This window comes from Miscanthus floridulus, chromosome 2 (assembly GCF_019320115.1).
Source record: "Miscanthus floridulus cultivar M001 chromosome 2, ASM1932011v1, whole genome shotgun sequence".
Taxonomy (NCBI): domain Eukaryota; kingdom Viridiplantae; phylum Streptophyta; class Magnoliopsida; order Poales; family Poaceae; genus Miscanthus; species Miscanthus floridulus.
The window spans coordinates 164,329,168-164,345,235 of NC_089581.1; the positions used below are offsets into that span (position 1 = coordinate 164,329,168).

The 16,068-nt window shown below is 46.5% G+C and overlaps 3 protein-coding genes across 4 annotated transcripts; 1 reads left to right on the forward strand and 2 right to left on the reverse strand.

Moving 5' to 3' along the window:
• Nucleotides 1-158: 158 nt before the first annotated feature.
• Nucleotides 159-8,269, reverse strand: LOC136535561 (pentatricopeptide repeat-containing protein At2g16880-like). Of its 2 annotated transcripts, XM_066527852.1 has the most exons (4): nt 5,816-8,269; nt 4,313-4,427; nt 1,314-1,448; nt 159-307 (listed from the first exon to the last, which is right to left on the reverse strand). In XM_066527852.1, the coding sequence occupies exon 1, from the start codon at nt 8,222-8,224 to the stop codon at nt 5,840-5,842; it is 2,385 nt and encodes a 794-aa protein (XP_066383949.1). In that variant the 5' UTR covers nt 8,225-8,269; the 3' UTR covers nt 159-307; nt 1,314-1,448; nt 4,313-4,427; nt 5,816-5,839. The 2 variants fall into 2 exon arrangements, with proteins under 2 accessions (XP_066383949.1, XP_066383950.1); XM_066527853.1 differs by lacking the exon at nt 4,313-4,427.
• Nucleotides 8,270-8,574: 305 nt separating this feature from the next.
• Nucleotides 8,575-12,360, reverse strand: LOC136540447 (uncharacterized). The gene is made up of 5 exons (XM_066532454.1): nt 12,075-12,360; nt 9,933-10,077; nt 9,776-9,846; nt 9,146-9,349; nt 8,575-9,039 (listed from the first exon to the last, which is right to left on the reverse strand). The coding sequence occupies exons 1-5, from the start codon at nt 12,312-12,314 to the stop codon at nt 9,007-9,009; spliced, it is 693 nt and encodes a 230-aa protein (XP_066388551.1). The 5' UTR covers nt 12,315-12,360; the 3' UTR covers nt 8,575-9,006.
• A 133-nt stretch (nt 12,361-12,493) lies between these two features.
• Nucleotides 12,494-15,978, forward strand: LOC136540446 (peptidyl-prolyl cis-trans isomerase CYP65-like). The gene is made up of 11 exons (XM_066532453.1): nt 12,494-12,774; nt 13,128-13,190; nt 13,300-13,403; nt 13,606-13,697; nt 13,779-13,868; nt 13,958-14,033; nt 14,127-14,488; nt 14,579-14,835; nt 14,933-15,221; nt 15,380-15,484; nt 15,582-15,978. The coding sequence occupies exons 1-11, from the start codon at nt 12,647-12,649 to the stop codon at nt 15,783-15,785; spliced, it is 1,770 nt and encodes a 589-aa protein (XP_066388550.1). The 5' UTR covers nt 12,494-12,646; the 3' UTR covers nt 15,786-15,978.
• Nucleotides 15,979-16,068: the final 90 nt, after the last annotated feature.

Consider the following 16,068-nt stretch of genomic DNA (forward strand, 5'->3'; position numbering starts at 1 on the left):
TCTTCCACTAGACACTAAGCACCCTGAAAGTTAGCTATACATCGGACAGTTCCGTCGAGCAAACCCCAAAGGAGAACTCGAAACAATCCACGTTTTACATCCAGAATCCAATAATGAGTACGAGCTTACAATACTTAGTCAATTTCATACAACAAGAGTTCTTAGAAATTATTTATTACAATACCAGAGTTTATAGTGCGATAATTAAACAGCGGAATGACAAATAACATCTAGCGAAAACGATACAAGGATATGTCTGTGCCCACCAGAAGAATCCTCCACACAAGAGCTACTCCTCAAGCTGCACCTACAACAGGGGTAAAGTAAACCCTGAGTACACAATATACTCGCAAGACTTACCCGACTAGTGAAAATAGTTTCCCGACTCTCAAGGAGTATGATAGGTAATATGGATTTGTTGTTCTCTTTTTGTTTGCGAAAATCATTACTAATAGTTCATCTTTACAGTCAAATTTTATTAGCAGTCATGATTACTTCATTAGGTAACCATTCTAGGTAAGCAGTTGTTCTACCTTCAACCAAGGGTTAAGCAATCAGAACCATTTCACCATCTTTCACCTTCCAGTTCTTACTACGGTGCTAGACCATAGTCAAGTCGTACCGTCTCACGAAAACGGCGGTTCGCGAACCAATGTATCCCAGCTGGGTATCCCAAAACACACGCCCCGTTTGTACCCAAGGTACAAACAAGAACAACCCATTCCACTCCTGTCACGGGGTCCAGATCCCCATCTAAACTTGGACTCCAAGCCCCCACACTTGAGACCCGGTCTCAGTATGGTGCTTAGACCTCCACCTTTCTCCGCCTCCAATCAGTCGGTCTGGAAAGAGCCGGAACCCACGACAAGAGCGTAACGAGTCTTCCCGCTCCCATAAGCAAGTATGTGCTCAGAATAATAAGTCTGTAACCTGACTACCATCCACAGCAACGGACGGTCCTTAACCGACACGGATAGGAAAAACAATGTAACCAAGCTAAGCCCGGTTGGCCACAGGACACAACCTGTTACACCCACCAATACCCATACCATATCCCTGCCCTGTCTCTATTTTTTCTTTCATCATTTTATCATGAGATTAATTATAATAATCATCTATTGTGAGCAACGGCAGGTTACTCACGCTATCGAAAACCTAAGCATAGCAGCTACTTGAACCTGCACTAGTAAGACTCTTAGGACAGAGATATTTATGCATGTGGTTTTTATAAAATTCCTGTAACGTAAATGCACATAACACATATATATATATTCAGTGATTATAAAAAATAAGGGTTATGCACTGAAACTTGCCTTGGGCAGGCGCGGTGTCAGCTAAGTCAGTCAGTGGTGGCTCCGGGACCTCCTGCACGAGGATCTCCTCGTACTCCTCAACGATTTCCTCGAACTCGTGATCGCCGATGGTCACGATCTCCGCCAACTCGTTCTCTACATGCATGCGATGATGATGCAATAGTTAGCATTTATGCAACAATAACTCTTAAGATAAGAATCCGCATACTAAGCTACTAAGCTAACTCTAATGACTAAGGTACTAAGATAACTATCATCTTTACCAAGCAAAGTGTTGGGTTCAACTAACAAACACCTAGCTTTACAAATGAAGGATACATCTTTATTCCTACTAATGATTTAATGCATATTTGAAATAAAGAGCATTTAACTACCCTAATGCTTAATGTATTCTAAAACTACAAAAATTACAGTGATCATATAATAATACAATGAAGCTACCATAAAAATTTCAGGACTAAAGCTATCACCAATTTACCACAAAAATTCCTACAATAATTCTCCTAACAATATTAAACATTTTCAAATGATTTAATAGCTCCTGATATCAACATGTATATATATGAACTAAATACACTAACCGATAGAGCACAATTTTAGGAATCTAACAAAATTTGTTTCATAATATTTGGACACCTACATGATTTTATATGATTTACCAAAGATCAGCTCAAAAATTAAATTAGAAAGCTATTTCTAATTCCTTATGAAAAAGAAAAACGAATTCGCCTGCGCGGCCCACGCGACGCAGCGAGCGCGCGGCAGCCCACAGGAGCGGCCCACGCGAGGCCGGCCTGCAGCGCGAGACGGCCCGCGGCGAGGGAATCCCGCGCGCGTCGACGACTTTGCAAAAGAGACCTCGCACGTCTCCCGAATTGCAACTAAGTCCTGACGCTATTTTCCCCTCTCTCTCAGAACTTCTCACTTAACCCCCTAGCCTTTCTCTAATTCGCCTGCGCGCACCCCCGGCGACCCAGCGCACGGCGGCGTAGCGAGCGGCGGCACTGAGCGCCTACGCCGGCCACCTGGGACCTGCGCGGGCCTACCTAACGAGTCAATCACCATCTCTGACCCGAGCGGCTACGCTAAGCGGCGGCGAGGGGTGGCGGAACACGCTGGAGTGAGCTGCAGCGATGCGTGACCGTCCACGGCGACGGCGCAGCTGCCCCGGCGATCTAGAGCACCTAAGAACCTTACTGACTAGTGAGGGAGCATCAGTAGACTACCATGGACCTAGCCGAGGTGACGGTTGGAGTGGAGGATGGCGGAGGAAGGCTGGCCACGTGCGGCCGAGCCGTGCGGCGGCGCACCGCGGCGGCACGGTCGCGTCAGCGACGAAGGGTTGGTGGTAGCGGTTCGGCTAAGACGCGAAGGATGAAGAAGGAGGCGAGGCGAAGCTGATGGTGCAAGTGAATTGGCTCGGGAGGGACGGTGGGAGAGCTGCCCACATCCGCAGCCGGACACAGCCTTATCGGCCCGACGGCGGAAGAAAACTCCAAATTGGAGCTTGGTCGTGCTCGCTTCAAAGCTGGGTGGGGTCAGGCAGCGAGAGGACGTGATGGTGAAGACGGGAATGCGCTGAATTGAATGGAGGTGATGCTCGCAGGGTAATTGATGGCACCGCTCGGCGGCGGCAACTGAGGGAGGAAAAGAGAAAGAGAGAAACGGGGCGCGGCAGGTGGCTCGGCTCGTCCTCGCCTTGGCGGGATGCGGTCGGCGAGATCGTGGAGGCCCACGCACAGGCGCTAGCCGACAGGCGCGCGCGCTCCCGACCGGCGTGGCCCACGCGGCTGCAGTGTCATTAATGACAAGGCGATGGCAAGCCCTACCACGTGCGCGCGACAGAGGCGGCAACACACTGGGCCGGCAACAGCGTAGAGATGCAGCGGACAGGCACGCACGCGACGACGATGCGACGGCAACAGCAGCGTCGCGGCGCGAGGTGGGTCGGTAGTGCGGCGAGGCAGCAGTGGGCGGAAAGCAACAGCGAGGTGATAGTGCCGGCAGTGGCTTCGTCGTGCCGCGGCGGGCGGCAGCAGCTCAGCGTGGCAGGACCAGCGGCAGCCGAACCATAGCCAGGCCAGAGGTAGCCACGGCCGGCCGCGCGCGGCAGCGCGCGAACGCACGACCAACGCGGCGACGCCGAGCGCCCGAGCATGGTGATCGCGCCCACACGGCCAACCAGCCCGAAACCGTGTCGTGCACGAATTTGAAAGCGACCATAAAAACTTAACGGTTGCTTCTGGACCTAAACCATCTTCACCATGCTCAAGATGGCACATGAGAATACCAAATCGGGCTATAACACTACACCATCCCTTAACCCAATCTCTCAAAATAAATTGCTTAATATAGCAATGTCTAGCTGTTGACAACTTGGAAATTTTCTAAGTTTTGAGCTAAATTTGATTTCAATTTGTAATTTCTAAGCCAGTGAAAATATTAGCTAGTAATATCATTTTTCGACATCAAGTATTTCACTATCATCTACAAAGTTTGTACTTCAAACTTTATCTAAGTATCACACACATATTCTATAGTATTTTTGCTTAATAAAAATTACTTTTAAACCCTACTTGATATACCTGAACTATTGAATCAACTTGCGTTTAATATTTTTATTAATCATTTTCAGTTACAAGAAATTTATTTACACATTCTATCACATGCATTAACACATAAACATGATGCTCATGACGTATTTTAGTAATTGATTTAGGGTGTAATACCGAGGGTGTTACAAGGAGGAGCTATAGGCGGCTATTGGACCGTCGTGTGGTTGAATTTGGGCCATCTGAGTGGGAGCAAGGAAAAGCCTGGAAAATTTGGCTGATAGCTAGTTTTATCGGCCCCACTGATAGAACAGAAATTTCCAGGAATTTTGACCGAAAAAGGAAACCCTGGTTACAACTAGTAAGCAAGTTTTCATAAAAAGAGCTTGGCAAAATGAAGGTAAATGAAAGTTCAAGAACAGGAGGTGAGAATAACAAAAAACTTACCTGGTTGGTCACAAATCACAATGGTTTGTCATTCATATTTGATGCTCTATCCACACCGACTGGACCTGTTCAGAATGATCTTCATTTCTCTTGCTAGAAAGGCTAGCATCACCCTCTGCGTTAATAGCAGAAAGGAAAACCGGTAAAGACAACATACCACCCTTTGAACAGATTTTATTAAACGGAAAATTGGTTTCATAGCATCCAAAGATCATGACATTCGGAAAATACCATCGAAAAACGTCTGTCACGTAAAATACCACCGAAAGAATGGACCGTTACCTAAAAATAGCATTTCGTCACGGTGGCCGCTTTTGCCGTCAATCCTTCCGTCGAGGCACCTTTCTTTCTCAATCCAGTGGCTTGCTCGGACGATACTTCACCATTGCCATCTTCGCCCTCGTCCAGCCATTGTGAACTCATCGCGAACTCGTTTGCATGCATACAAACTCAATTGCTCTAGCATGCCGTGAGCTTATCACGCTCGGTGCCGGTAGGCTCGACATGGGCTGTGCGAGCTAGCCACAGGGCTTTAGATGGGCGTGCCTCTCCAGATTGGCATCGGTCTGGTCCCCTCCATTGTCAGTATGGCCACTGCGGCCATCTACAAGCAGATCGAAGCGCCTCGCCGTCGCTGCCTCGTCGTCACATCCGTGCTCACGCGCTTCGCTGTCGGCGAACCGCTCCCGGTGACTCTGTGTCTGAGACCATAGTCCGCACCCCGCCCGGTCGTCGTCCCCTCCTCGCCGTCGCCGCTCCGCCCCATCGCGCAACCACAGCGCGAGGCACGACAGCAGGACGCAGGCGCTCGAGGCCGCCATGAATGCCTACTCCGCGGCCATGGCCCACATGGCGAAGCAACAAGCACGACTTACGTCCACACCATCCACGGCTGGCTCAAGCTGAGACTGACGCTGGTCAATGGCGCCGCAGAGGCCTCCCCCGTGACAGCGGAGCTCGCTGCATTCGTTGACCGGTTGGGGAAGGTGCTCGACCCCGTGCACTGCATGGACGTGCTCAACAGCTCAAGTCGATCAAGAGCATCGCGAGCGCAGCCCGCGCGATCCACGTGCTCTAGAGCTACGAGCTGCGGGTGGCGCGGTGCATGAGGCAGTACTCTGCCGATCCTTCTTTTTTACGTTTGCACGGTGAGGAGCTAAACGGTTGATTCACGGTGTTTTGCTCTAAATTGTTACAGAATGCTAGTTTCCGGTAACGGACGATTCTTTCAGTGGTATTTTACGTGACCGAGGTCTTTCAGTGGTATTTTCTGCTATAGAACCAATTTTCCCTTTACTAAATAACCCTCAATGTTACAACGTCACGTGAGAAGTGTTTAAAGAATATATTTTGATGAGCATGCTAAATTCTAGCAAAATTCCAAATTCGAATTGTTGCTACTATTATTCTTACATTTAATACAATCCAAGGACCAGCTAATATGCCTAGTCAGTTTATGACCAACTGATAAGTTATGGCAAAACCATGGGCAATGTCACATACCACATCAGCAAAACCCATCATATCCTATCCAGCTGCATGTGTTTGCCTCTTTTGCCTTTTGATAAGGCCTTCCATCAAAGTGATATAGGTTGAACTGTCAACAGACATGCCCTTTTGCATCATCTCATCCAAAACAGCCTTAGCTTCTTTCAATTGCCCACCAATGCAGAGTTCCTTTACAGATTTATTATAGCTCTCCTGATCACCACCTTTTGCATTCCCACCAGATTCACTGTCAGATTTAACATCTGGGTCCTTCCCAGTCTCCACTTCCTCCGCAGAAGATTTAATTAAAGGATAAGAAAATCTTTCAGATAATTTCCCGCTCTCATCTAATTTATGGAGCATATTCTGTGCTTCCTCTGATCTCCCTGCCTCAGATAGTGCAGACAACACAACATTGTATGTAAATGCATCAGGTTGCAAGCCTCTGACCTCCATGTCAGCAAAGAAACGCAAAGCTGTATCAACATCTCCGGCTTTGCACAAAGCTTGAATTAAGGTGTTATATGTGATAACATCAACCTTCTTCCCTTTCTCTACCCATGACTCGAAAAGCTTCATCGCTTTCTCAAGCTTGCCATGCAGACAAAGCCCATTCATTAAAGTGTTGCAGGTAACAACATCTGGCTTAAAATAATTCTCCAGCATCTTGTTGTGGAACTGGAAAGATTTCTCCAAGTCCCCTTCCTTACAGTACGCATGAATGATGATATTGTAGGTGGTGTCGTCTGGTACCAACCCCTTCTCCATCAGCTCATTCAATTTATCAATCGCCTCTGCCAACTTCCCCATTGTACAAAGCCCTTTGATCAATGTGTTGTAAGTATAAATACTCGGCGTTAGCTTCCTCTTAAACATTTCATCCCACAGACACAGAGCAGGCTCTGGTTTATTCTCCTTAAAGTAGGCTGCCATCACTGTACCATAGCTGACTTCGTCAGGTACAAAACCCCTCTGCGGCGGTGAACGCAAGAGCTCCTCAGCCTCTTCGTAACGCTTCTCTTTGCATAGGTTATATAGCAAAGTGTTTAGGGTGAAAGTGTCCATTTTGAGTCCACTCCTCACCATCTCATCCATCAACACGAATGCTTTGGCAACATTCCTGGCTTTGCAGTATGCATCAATCAATGTATTGTATGTAATCACATCTGGTGCCAATCCCTCCTCTGTCATCATTTTCAGACGCCCCAACGCCTCTTCCAATTGCCCCTCCCTACAGTGCCCCTTCACAACAATGTTATGTGTGACCAAACTTGACTTCACCCCTTTGTCACGCATTTCCTCGAGCAAATTCAGTGCATCAGAAGAGCGCTGACACTTGAAGCATGCATCAACAAGCGTATTGTAGGTGACTACGTCAGGCGATACTATGCCGAGCCGCTCCATCTCATCCTTCAGCTTAAATGCCTCGTCCACCTTCCCTGCCTGGCACAGCCCTGCGGCGAGCACATTGTATGTCCACTGGTCAGGCTCGAAACCAAATGCTGTCATGGCCTCCACGACATTGGTCGCCTGCTTGATCCACCCAAGCCTCGCGTACGCTGAGACGAGGGTATTATACGTGGCCCTGGTGGGTGCAATACCCTCCTTCTTCATCCTGGCCAGCAGCGTCCGCGCCTCACCGAGCATGCCCTTGCGACAATGAGCCTTGAGGAGGGTGTTGTAGGTGACGACGTCGGGGGAGAGGCCGAAACCCTGCATTGTGGAGAGCGTGGAGAGGGCGTCGGCGAGGGTGCCCTTGGAGCAGTGGGTGTGCACCAGGAGGTTGAAGGTGTAGTGATTGGGGTGGAGCCGCAGCGCGATGAGGGAGCGGAAGGCATCAAGAGAGGCCTGCGGCGAGGCGGACGGACTGCGCGCGAGTGCGGAGAGCACGGCGTTGGCTGCCTGGAGGGAGGGGCGGACGCGCCCGCGGCGGCGGAATGAGTGGAGGAGTTGTGCGGCGAGGTGGGGGAGGCGTAGGCGGGCGTAGGCGGACAGCGCGGCGTCTGCGAGCGCACTCGTGGGGAGGCTGGCGAGGAGGTGGCGGTGGAGGTGGCGCAGCGGGTCGAGCGGGACGAAGTCGAGGAGGAGCGGGAGGAGATTGCGGTAGGGGAGCATGGGGAGGAGCGGGAGTAGGGAGGGGAGGCAGGACGGCGGGGAGACGAGGCGGCGGTAGGCGAGGAGAGTGTGCGGAGAGGCGAGCGCTGGGTTGGCGGAGGCAAGGGTGATCACTTGCGGGTGGTGCGAGGGGGCGAGGCGCGGGAGGTACGGGGCCAGGAGGGTGTCCATGGGCGGCGGCGAGGGCTGGCGGGAGGCGGATACAAGCGCGTCAGCCACAGCCGAGACAAGAGCTGAGTCCGGATCAGGGGCGGGGCCGGATGCGGCCGCCGGCGAGACGGAGGCGGAGGTGGAAGGTGTGGTGTCCATGGGGACGGGAGGCGGCGTTGCTTGACGGCGCGGCAGGCGGAGGGAAGAGGAAGAATCGAAGAAAGGGCCAGTGGAGACGAGGACTTGGTGGGCTTAATGGAGGCCCATCCAAGCACGGCTTAGAGCGGGGTTGCAGTGCGTTGGCGGGCCGCTGACCTCCTTGTCATGAGCCCAATAATAACACGTTTTAACTTTTCTAGATATATTATTACTATTTTTACATGACTTTTCTATATATATTGTTTTTACTGTATATCTAGACATATTGTATATCTATAAGCGTATATTAAAATTCACGTATTAAAAAAGCCAAAACTTCTTATAATTTGAATGGAGGGAGTATCATTCATTCATGTGCCTGTCTTTTGCGTAACGAAAAGAGAACCAAGACAATGATTTGCAATGCATTTCCAAAAGAGTTTGATGCCAAATCACGTTATGGAATTTTACTACAGAAGTAAAATGAAAATGAACGCTGGTATATCCAGTGCTACATTCTGTCAGTTAGATCAAAATTTTCAGAGCGGCATAGTATATCCAGAGCTACATTCTCTCAATTAGAAGAAAACTTTCAGTGCAGCATTCTATCTACTCATGTCAGTGGCCACTCAGAACAGGGCACCAAGATAACTGGACTTATGCCCTGTTCGCTTGGCTGATAAGCCACGGCTGAAAGTACTATTGGCTGATTTGTTGTGAGAGAAATATATTGTTCGTTGGCTGAAAAAGTACAGCTTATAAGCCAAGCGTACGCAGCCCCATTGATCTGGCGCATCATCAGCTCATTGCCTTCGCAGCTCCCAAGCTTTTTCCTCCTGCGCAAGAAAAGAATGGAACAGCGATACAATATGCACACCAATAACAACAAATTAGTTGCAAATGGAACATTTAATTGCAGTATATGTTGATACCAAAACTTACCTTCATTTGTCTAGCAACAGAAGGAAGCCATTTCTCTCCCCTAACCTTCTTCAGTTCCTGCACACTTTCTTCCTCCCTCTTGGCTTTTGCCTTTGCTGCAGCTTCTCTCGCTTCCAATCTAGCCAATGATCTCTCAGATGCTTCCTTTGCAGAAACAACTATGTCACTGCCATCGACAACAACAGACTGGAGCATATGCCTGAACTGAAACAAAGATCAGAGTAAGGGGGTGTTTGGATCCAGCTACTAAAATTTAGGAGGTGTGTCGGGAGGATGTTGCATGGGGTGTTCGGATACTAATAAAAAAACAAATTACATAATCCGACAGTACTCCACGAAACGAATTTTTTAAGCCTAATTAATCCGTCATTAGCACGTGTGTTACTGTAGCAAAACATTATCAAATCATGGACTAATTAGGCTCAAAAGATTCATCTCGCAAATTAGTCACAAACTATGTAATTAGTTTCGTAATTAGTCTATATTTAATACTCCATGCATGTGTCCAAACATCCGATGGGACAACGACTAAAATTTAGGAGGGGCAACCAAACACCCCCTAAGACCAGGAGAAATAATGACTGAAAACTTCAAGCATAGGGCAAATTAAAGCAATAATTGATGCCCAACCTTCTTTGATTTCTCATCGACCTCTTCCCCAGGCACAATTCTTGGTCTCTTGAGTTGTACATGCAATTTATCTGGAAATATGCGCTACACTTGAGTTTGTTGTGACTTTTGACACAGACCACAATCATAGAATTTAACAAGACTGTTTCTCACATACCCATAGAATCCATGCTAATACCAGGTGGCGCTTTTTTAAATAACTTTATTCCTCCTCCTGTTTCCGTGGGGTCTACTAAGTTCAAGCACGGAGCTTTGACTATTTCAAGGTTTTTCTCTAACATATCATCCAACATGTTTCTTACCTGCAATGAACAATTTGAAGGTTGTAAGATAAAAAATGTAAAATTAAAAAGGTATGATTTCTTGACCAGAAAAGCAAAGTATGTAGACAAAAGCATAGGTGAGGTGGATTAAGCACGAGACAAGAGGAAACTAGGAGCGAGCACCTGATAAGCTCATTGAATGAAATGGGCATGCCATAGGTGACAGTTCCACATCAAACATTGTGCAACTGTTGCCTAGTTGGACTTGAACATTGGTCTGCCAGGTTGGATCATGACTTAACTAACATAGGGAGAAGATTCATTGAAGCAAAGAATGCATATATATGTATATCACATAGTTGATGGAATTCACTGGTTTCACCACCAAGGGCAAGCATGAGGCACGAACGTAGCGGAAAACAGTTCCAAATTCTAATAACCACTCCATTCATGATGAGGAAAACAGACAGAGTACCATTGTTCTTCCCTATAAGGAAATAAACCTTGCATTTCACCTTTACACTTTTCAGCCTCAGGATTCCTCTATCTTGAATTGGTTTATTTTGATCACTCTAAAGAATGAAAAAATTTGTTCTCTCTGCTATGTATGTCTTTGAGACACACAACAAGCCCAAAGCTACATCTTGGAAGGGCAATACAGCACTCCACTGACATGAGCTCAGTCAATATAAGAAACAACCATACCATTTAAGTTAATGACTGATGTGACCTGCAAACATGTTGGGATCTGATTCAAACTGATGTGGATAATGTCGAACTTCAGGATTCAGAAGATGTCATTTTGTGGAAATTTGAAAAGAACATCAAATTTTCTGTGAAATCACTCTATAATGCTGTGACCAGTAGTGATGCTGGTCCATCTCACAAGACAATTTGGAAGGGGAAAGTCCCCCCAAAGATTAAGATTTTTATCTGGCTCATGATTAACAATGCTGTATTGACAAAAGATAATCTCATCAAAAGAAGGTGGTCAGGCAATCCAAGCTGTCATTTCTGTGACCAAAATGAAACTGTTGATCATCTTTTTTTCACTTGCCCCATTGCAAAGGTAATCTCTGGGCAGTCATTGACAAGGTAATCGAGGCAAATAACATCCCTACACCACTTTCTCAGTGTTGGAGTTGGTGTGACCATTGGCTTCCTGCTGAGAAAAAGTTTCATCTCTGGGGTGTTTCTGCAATTTGTTGGGCGATTTGGAAGGCTTGAAACAAAGCTTGTTTCGAAGGGGAAATCATTAAAAATCCCATTGAGATTTTATGTCATGCAGGGGCACTAATGCGGTTCTGGACAGGTCTATATGCTGAAGTTGATAAAGAGATGCTTGTCAATGGAGTCAATACAATGCTTCAGGTGGCAGCAAGACCTCTTCTTCCTAAGGAACCAATTGATGCTGGCCCGAAGCGCTTGAAGCTCGGTGATGATGAAGAGGAGAACCCATGAAGATGGAAGGAAGTGAACTTCATGGCTACTGGTTCTTTTGTTCGTTGTTTGGCATCTGTGTTGAGGGCGACCAGTTCTGGGTCTGCTGTTAAACTGGATTATTGCGCATCTTGTATCTTCTGTTAAAACGATCTATCTGTTTTCTGTTAAGTTCCTCTAGCTAGCTATCTCTGAGACAGAGGTTCAGGTTAGCTAGAGTGGTTCAGGTTCAGGACTGATTTCCTTTCCTCTATCTTCTTAAACAATCTCATGTATTTCCGTTTATCTTTAAATGGGAATGAAGAATGGTCTTCGCGTGGAAAAAAAAAATTAAGCTCATGACTTGTGCTCTTGCCCCGAGTAGCATTTATCACTACAGCCGATCTTAAATACGGACTCGGAGACAAAGTGTTCTCATGAGCCCAAAATTTTATTCCGGAAGTCCCAATTTAGAAAATGGTGGCATCAATTCCTCCACCGAGCAAAAGGAATGCAGGTTTCACCAATCAATAAGCCCCCGGGAAGGCGGGAACCAAAATCCGCACATGATGTATCTGACTAACGACGAAGGAAGGAGAAGGAGCAAACAAAGTTACCTTGATCTGGTACAGCTTAAGCCCAGGACCCTGTGGCTTCCCCTCATGCGGCTCTTCCAGCTCCACGCCGTTGTTCACCTCGCCGCTGCCGCCAGAGGCTGCCTTCGCCGCGCCGTTGGACGAAGGGACGCTGAATCCAACGGAGGCGATGGAGTCAATGGCCTCCTTCCACTCGGCGTCCCCGTCATCTTCGCTGCTGCTCCCGCCGCCGCTCGCTGCCGGGCTCCCGCCGCCGCCCATTCTATTACTGCTGCTACTCAAGCCGACTGGACTCGTTCGGCCGGTGCCGCTTCCTGCTCTTCTCTGGGCCGCTAGTGGGCTCTATTGTAGGTGTGGGCCGAGCCCAGGGTTTCGGACCGACCTATCGCGGCGGCGGCGGCTCGAGCCGTATTCCAACACGGCGCCGAGCCGATGACTAAAAAGCCGCATCTTCCCCAGCCAACCTGCCGATCCAGACCCGCGCTTGCCGCCGTCGAGTCGCCGGCCAGGCCAGCCTTCACCTTGTCACCAGCGAAATCCACGGCGGTGAGGCAACCGGCAGTTGAGAGTGCGGCTTCAGTCCGGGGGCAGAGATGGGGAAGAAGCAGCACAGCAAGGACCGCATGTTCATCACGCGGACGGAGTGGGCAACTGAATGGGGCGGCGCCAAGCAGAAGGACGTAGGCACGCCGTTCAAGCGCCTCCCCTTCTACTGTTGCTCGTAACTACGTTGTCTTTCCCTTACTTTCTGTTCCTCTATAGTCAAAAGAAAGATTGTCTGGTGTGTGTGTGTCTGCTTGAGCTTGTAGGGTTTCGTCATCAGATTGTGGGCTTCTAATTTATTTGCGTATAGTGTATGGTTGATTCCTGCTAAACATATTCCCTTGGATGATGCTGTATTAGTTCAGGTGGTTACTTTTCTGAGCTATTATGTCCTAACATTTGGCAGTTGACGACATGGACTTGTGGATTGTAGATGATTGTTAAATTTGGTATAAGTCATTAAGATTGTTACTAGCTGAATGTTAATTTATCTTCTTTCTCTGCTGATTATAATCTTTTTGGGTCGTGTAGACTCACATTTCTTCCATTTGAGGATCCAGTGTGCACCGTCGATGGAAGCGTCTTTGATTTAATGTGAGTGGCTTAGCATTCCAGTTCAACGAGCTGTTTATATTTCTATAATAAAAAAGGAGTAAGGGTAAATTTTTTTTCGAAATCCTGAGTTTGTTGCATTTCTTTATAGGAGCATAATCCCGTACCTTAAAAAGTTCGGGAAGCATCCAGTAACCGGAGCACCACTCAAGCACGAAGATCTGATTCCTCTCACATTCCACAAGAACTCAGATGGTGAGTTAAATCTAGGCTATGAGAATACCGATGCAGCTCGTACCAGGTTGATCTGCTAGTTGAATCGTGAATTTCTTTTAGATACAAGAATACCAATGTAGCTCGTACCATATCAATCTGCTACTACAATTATGTCTTCCTTCAATCTGGCCTTTACATCCACTTCATAAATATATATTAAATCAATCATATTTTTTGGCAGGAGAGTTTCAGTGTCCTGTTCTGAATAAAGTTTTTACAGAATTCACACACATAGTTGCTGTAAAAACTACTGGAAATGTCTTCTGCTATGAGGTAACTTCATATTATTTTCAAGTGTCTAGCTTTATATTATGGTATTTTCTTAGCTTACATGTTAATGCTTTACAAACACAGGCAATCCAAGAACTTAACATCAAGCCAAAAAATTGGAAAGAGTTGCTAACTGATGAGCCCTTCACTCGAAATGACTTGATAATGATTCAGGTAACTACTATGAAGAATCTACTTGCGCAGTTTCTTGTCAATATTTTGCTGTTTAGGATAATTATGTTGACCTTTTGTAAATTTGGTAGAACCCAAACGTGGTTGATGGCAAGGTCCTTGGGGAATTCGACCATGTCAAAAAGGGCCTCAAACTTGAGGATGAAGGTTCAATTATGCTCCCTCTTTCCATTACCTTTTTTTCCCGTTTCAGTTGTTCCCGACTAGCTTACATATTCTGAAAATCGGGCTGTTTTGCAGAGTTGCGGCGGATGAAAGATGATCCAACCTATAACATAAATATTTCTGGTGATCTTAAGCAAATGATGAAGGATCTTGGGACAGAAAAAGGAAAGGAAGCTTTTTTGCAGGGGGGTGGAGGGCTGAAAGCTCAAAAGGAAAGAGCTGCGGCTCTTGCTGCAATTTTAGCAAGGAAGGAGAAGGATGACTCAAAAGCAGGAAAAGAACCTAAACCTAATCAAAGTTTCAGTATTGTGGATGCTGCTTCTGCTTCTGTTCATGGCAGGAGTGCAGCAGCAGCAAAAGCAACTTCTGCTGAAAAAACCGCTGCTAGAATCGCTATGCATATGGCAGGGGAACGAGCTCCTGTAAATGCTAAACTGGTATACAGTCATCTCATGTTCATGTGTTATGGTGTCCCTGTTTTACCTATCCATTGGTGTTGTCTAATGGTAACAATTCAATCATTTCAGGTCAAAAGTCGTTACACTACTGGAGCAGCGTCACGTTCTTTCACATCGACTTCTTATGATCCTGTTACCAAAAATGAATATGAGTATGTTAAAGTTGAAAGGAATCCAAAAAAGAAAGGCTACGTTCAGCTGCATACAACCCATGGTGATTTGAATTTAGAGCTTCATTGTGATATAACTCCTCGGACTTGTGAAAATTTCCTCACGCATTGTGAAAATGGTTACTACAATGGTCTTATCTTCCATCGGAGCATCAAGTATGTTCCGATTGCATTAGTCCTTTTTTCCAAATATTCCTTTAATTCTTATGGTGCTATCTAATTCTTGTTGTTTTTTATCATTCCCTTTGTACAGAAACTTCATGATTCAAGGTGGTGATCCAACTGGCACAGGAAGTGGAGGAGAGTCCATATGGGGTAAACCGTTCAAGGATGAGCCGAACTCAAAGCTGCTACATTCTGGAAAAGGTGTAGTCAGCATGGCAAATTCAGGCCCTCATACCAACGGATCCCAATTTTTTATCCTGTACAAGTCTGCACCGCACTTAAATTTCAAGCACACGGTATTTGGCATGGTGGTGGGTGGTTTGACCACACTTTCAGCTATGGAAAAGGTTCCTGTCGATGATGACGACCGGCCATTGGTTAGTATTGCACAAGTCAATTTCTGCTAGTATGATGGTTATTTAAAGCATTGAGATAATTATTTATACCTTCGAATGTATACTGTGTTCTCCACTAGTGTATTTTTCAATATCAACAGAGCCTGAACATGTATTCCTATGACGGCCTCTATTTACAGGAGGAAATAAAGATTCTAAAAGTCAGCATATTCGTGAATCCTTACACAGAACCAGATGAGGAAGAAGAAAAGGCAGAGGAGGAGAAGAAAAAGGATGAGGATTATGTAATGTTGCATTTTATATCTTATTTTAGCTATATAGTCGTGGACTGTTTGCATTTAAATTTCCCAATTGTACTAACATGTGGTTGCATCGATTCAGGATAAGGTGGGATCATGGTATAGCAACCCAGGAACTGGTGTTGCTGGTTCAACGAGTACTGGTGGTGGGGTTGGCAAGTATTTAAAAGCTCGGACTGCTGGCTCTGTTGATGTGACTGGAAGTGCTGGTGCAGCTGATGGTTCGAGCAAGAAGAGAAAAGCGACTGCATCCAGTGTAGAGTTCAAAGATTTTTCTGGATGGTAGATGTTATGTGTATGTATGTCAATTTCCGTGCTTCCCTCAGAAAATGGCGGTTGCATACTCTTGTAGTTCATTCATGTGGTGTGGTCTGTTAACTGCCCAAAACCACAGGGCCTACTCGGGAGTGTGCTCTGTAAGTTTGGATTCAAACTTCGCTTCATACTGAAATGCTGAAAAAACATGTCCAGCAGGAAAAGAGGTACGAGTAGAAATCTTGTGCAGACTGTTAAGTATATTGCATCATTTGCCCAACTGATTTCAACAAGTGTGAACTAAAGGGCCAAAT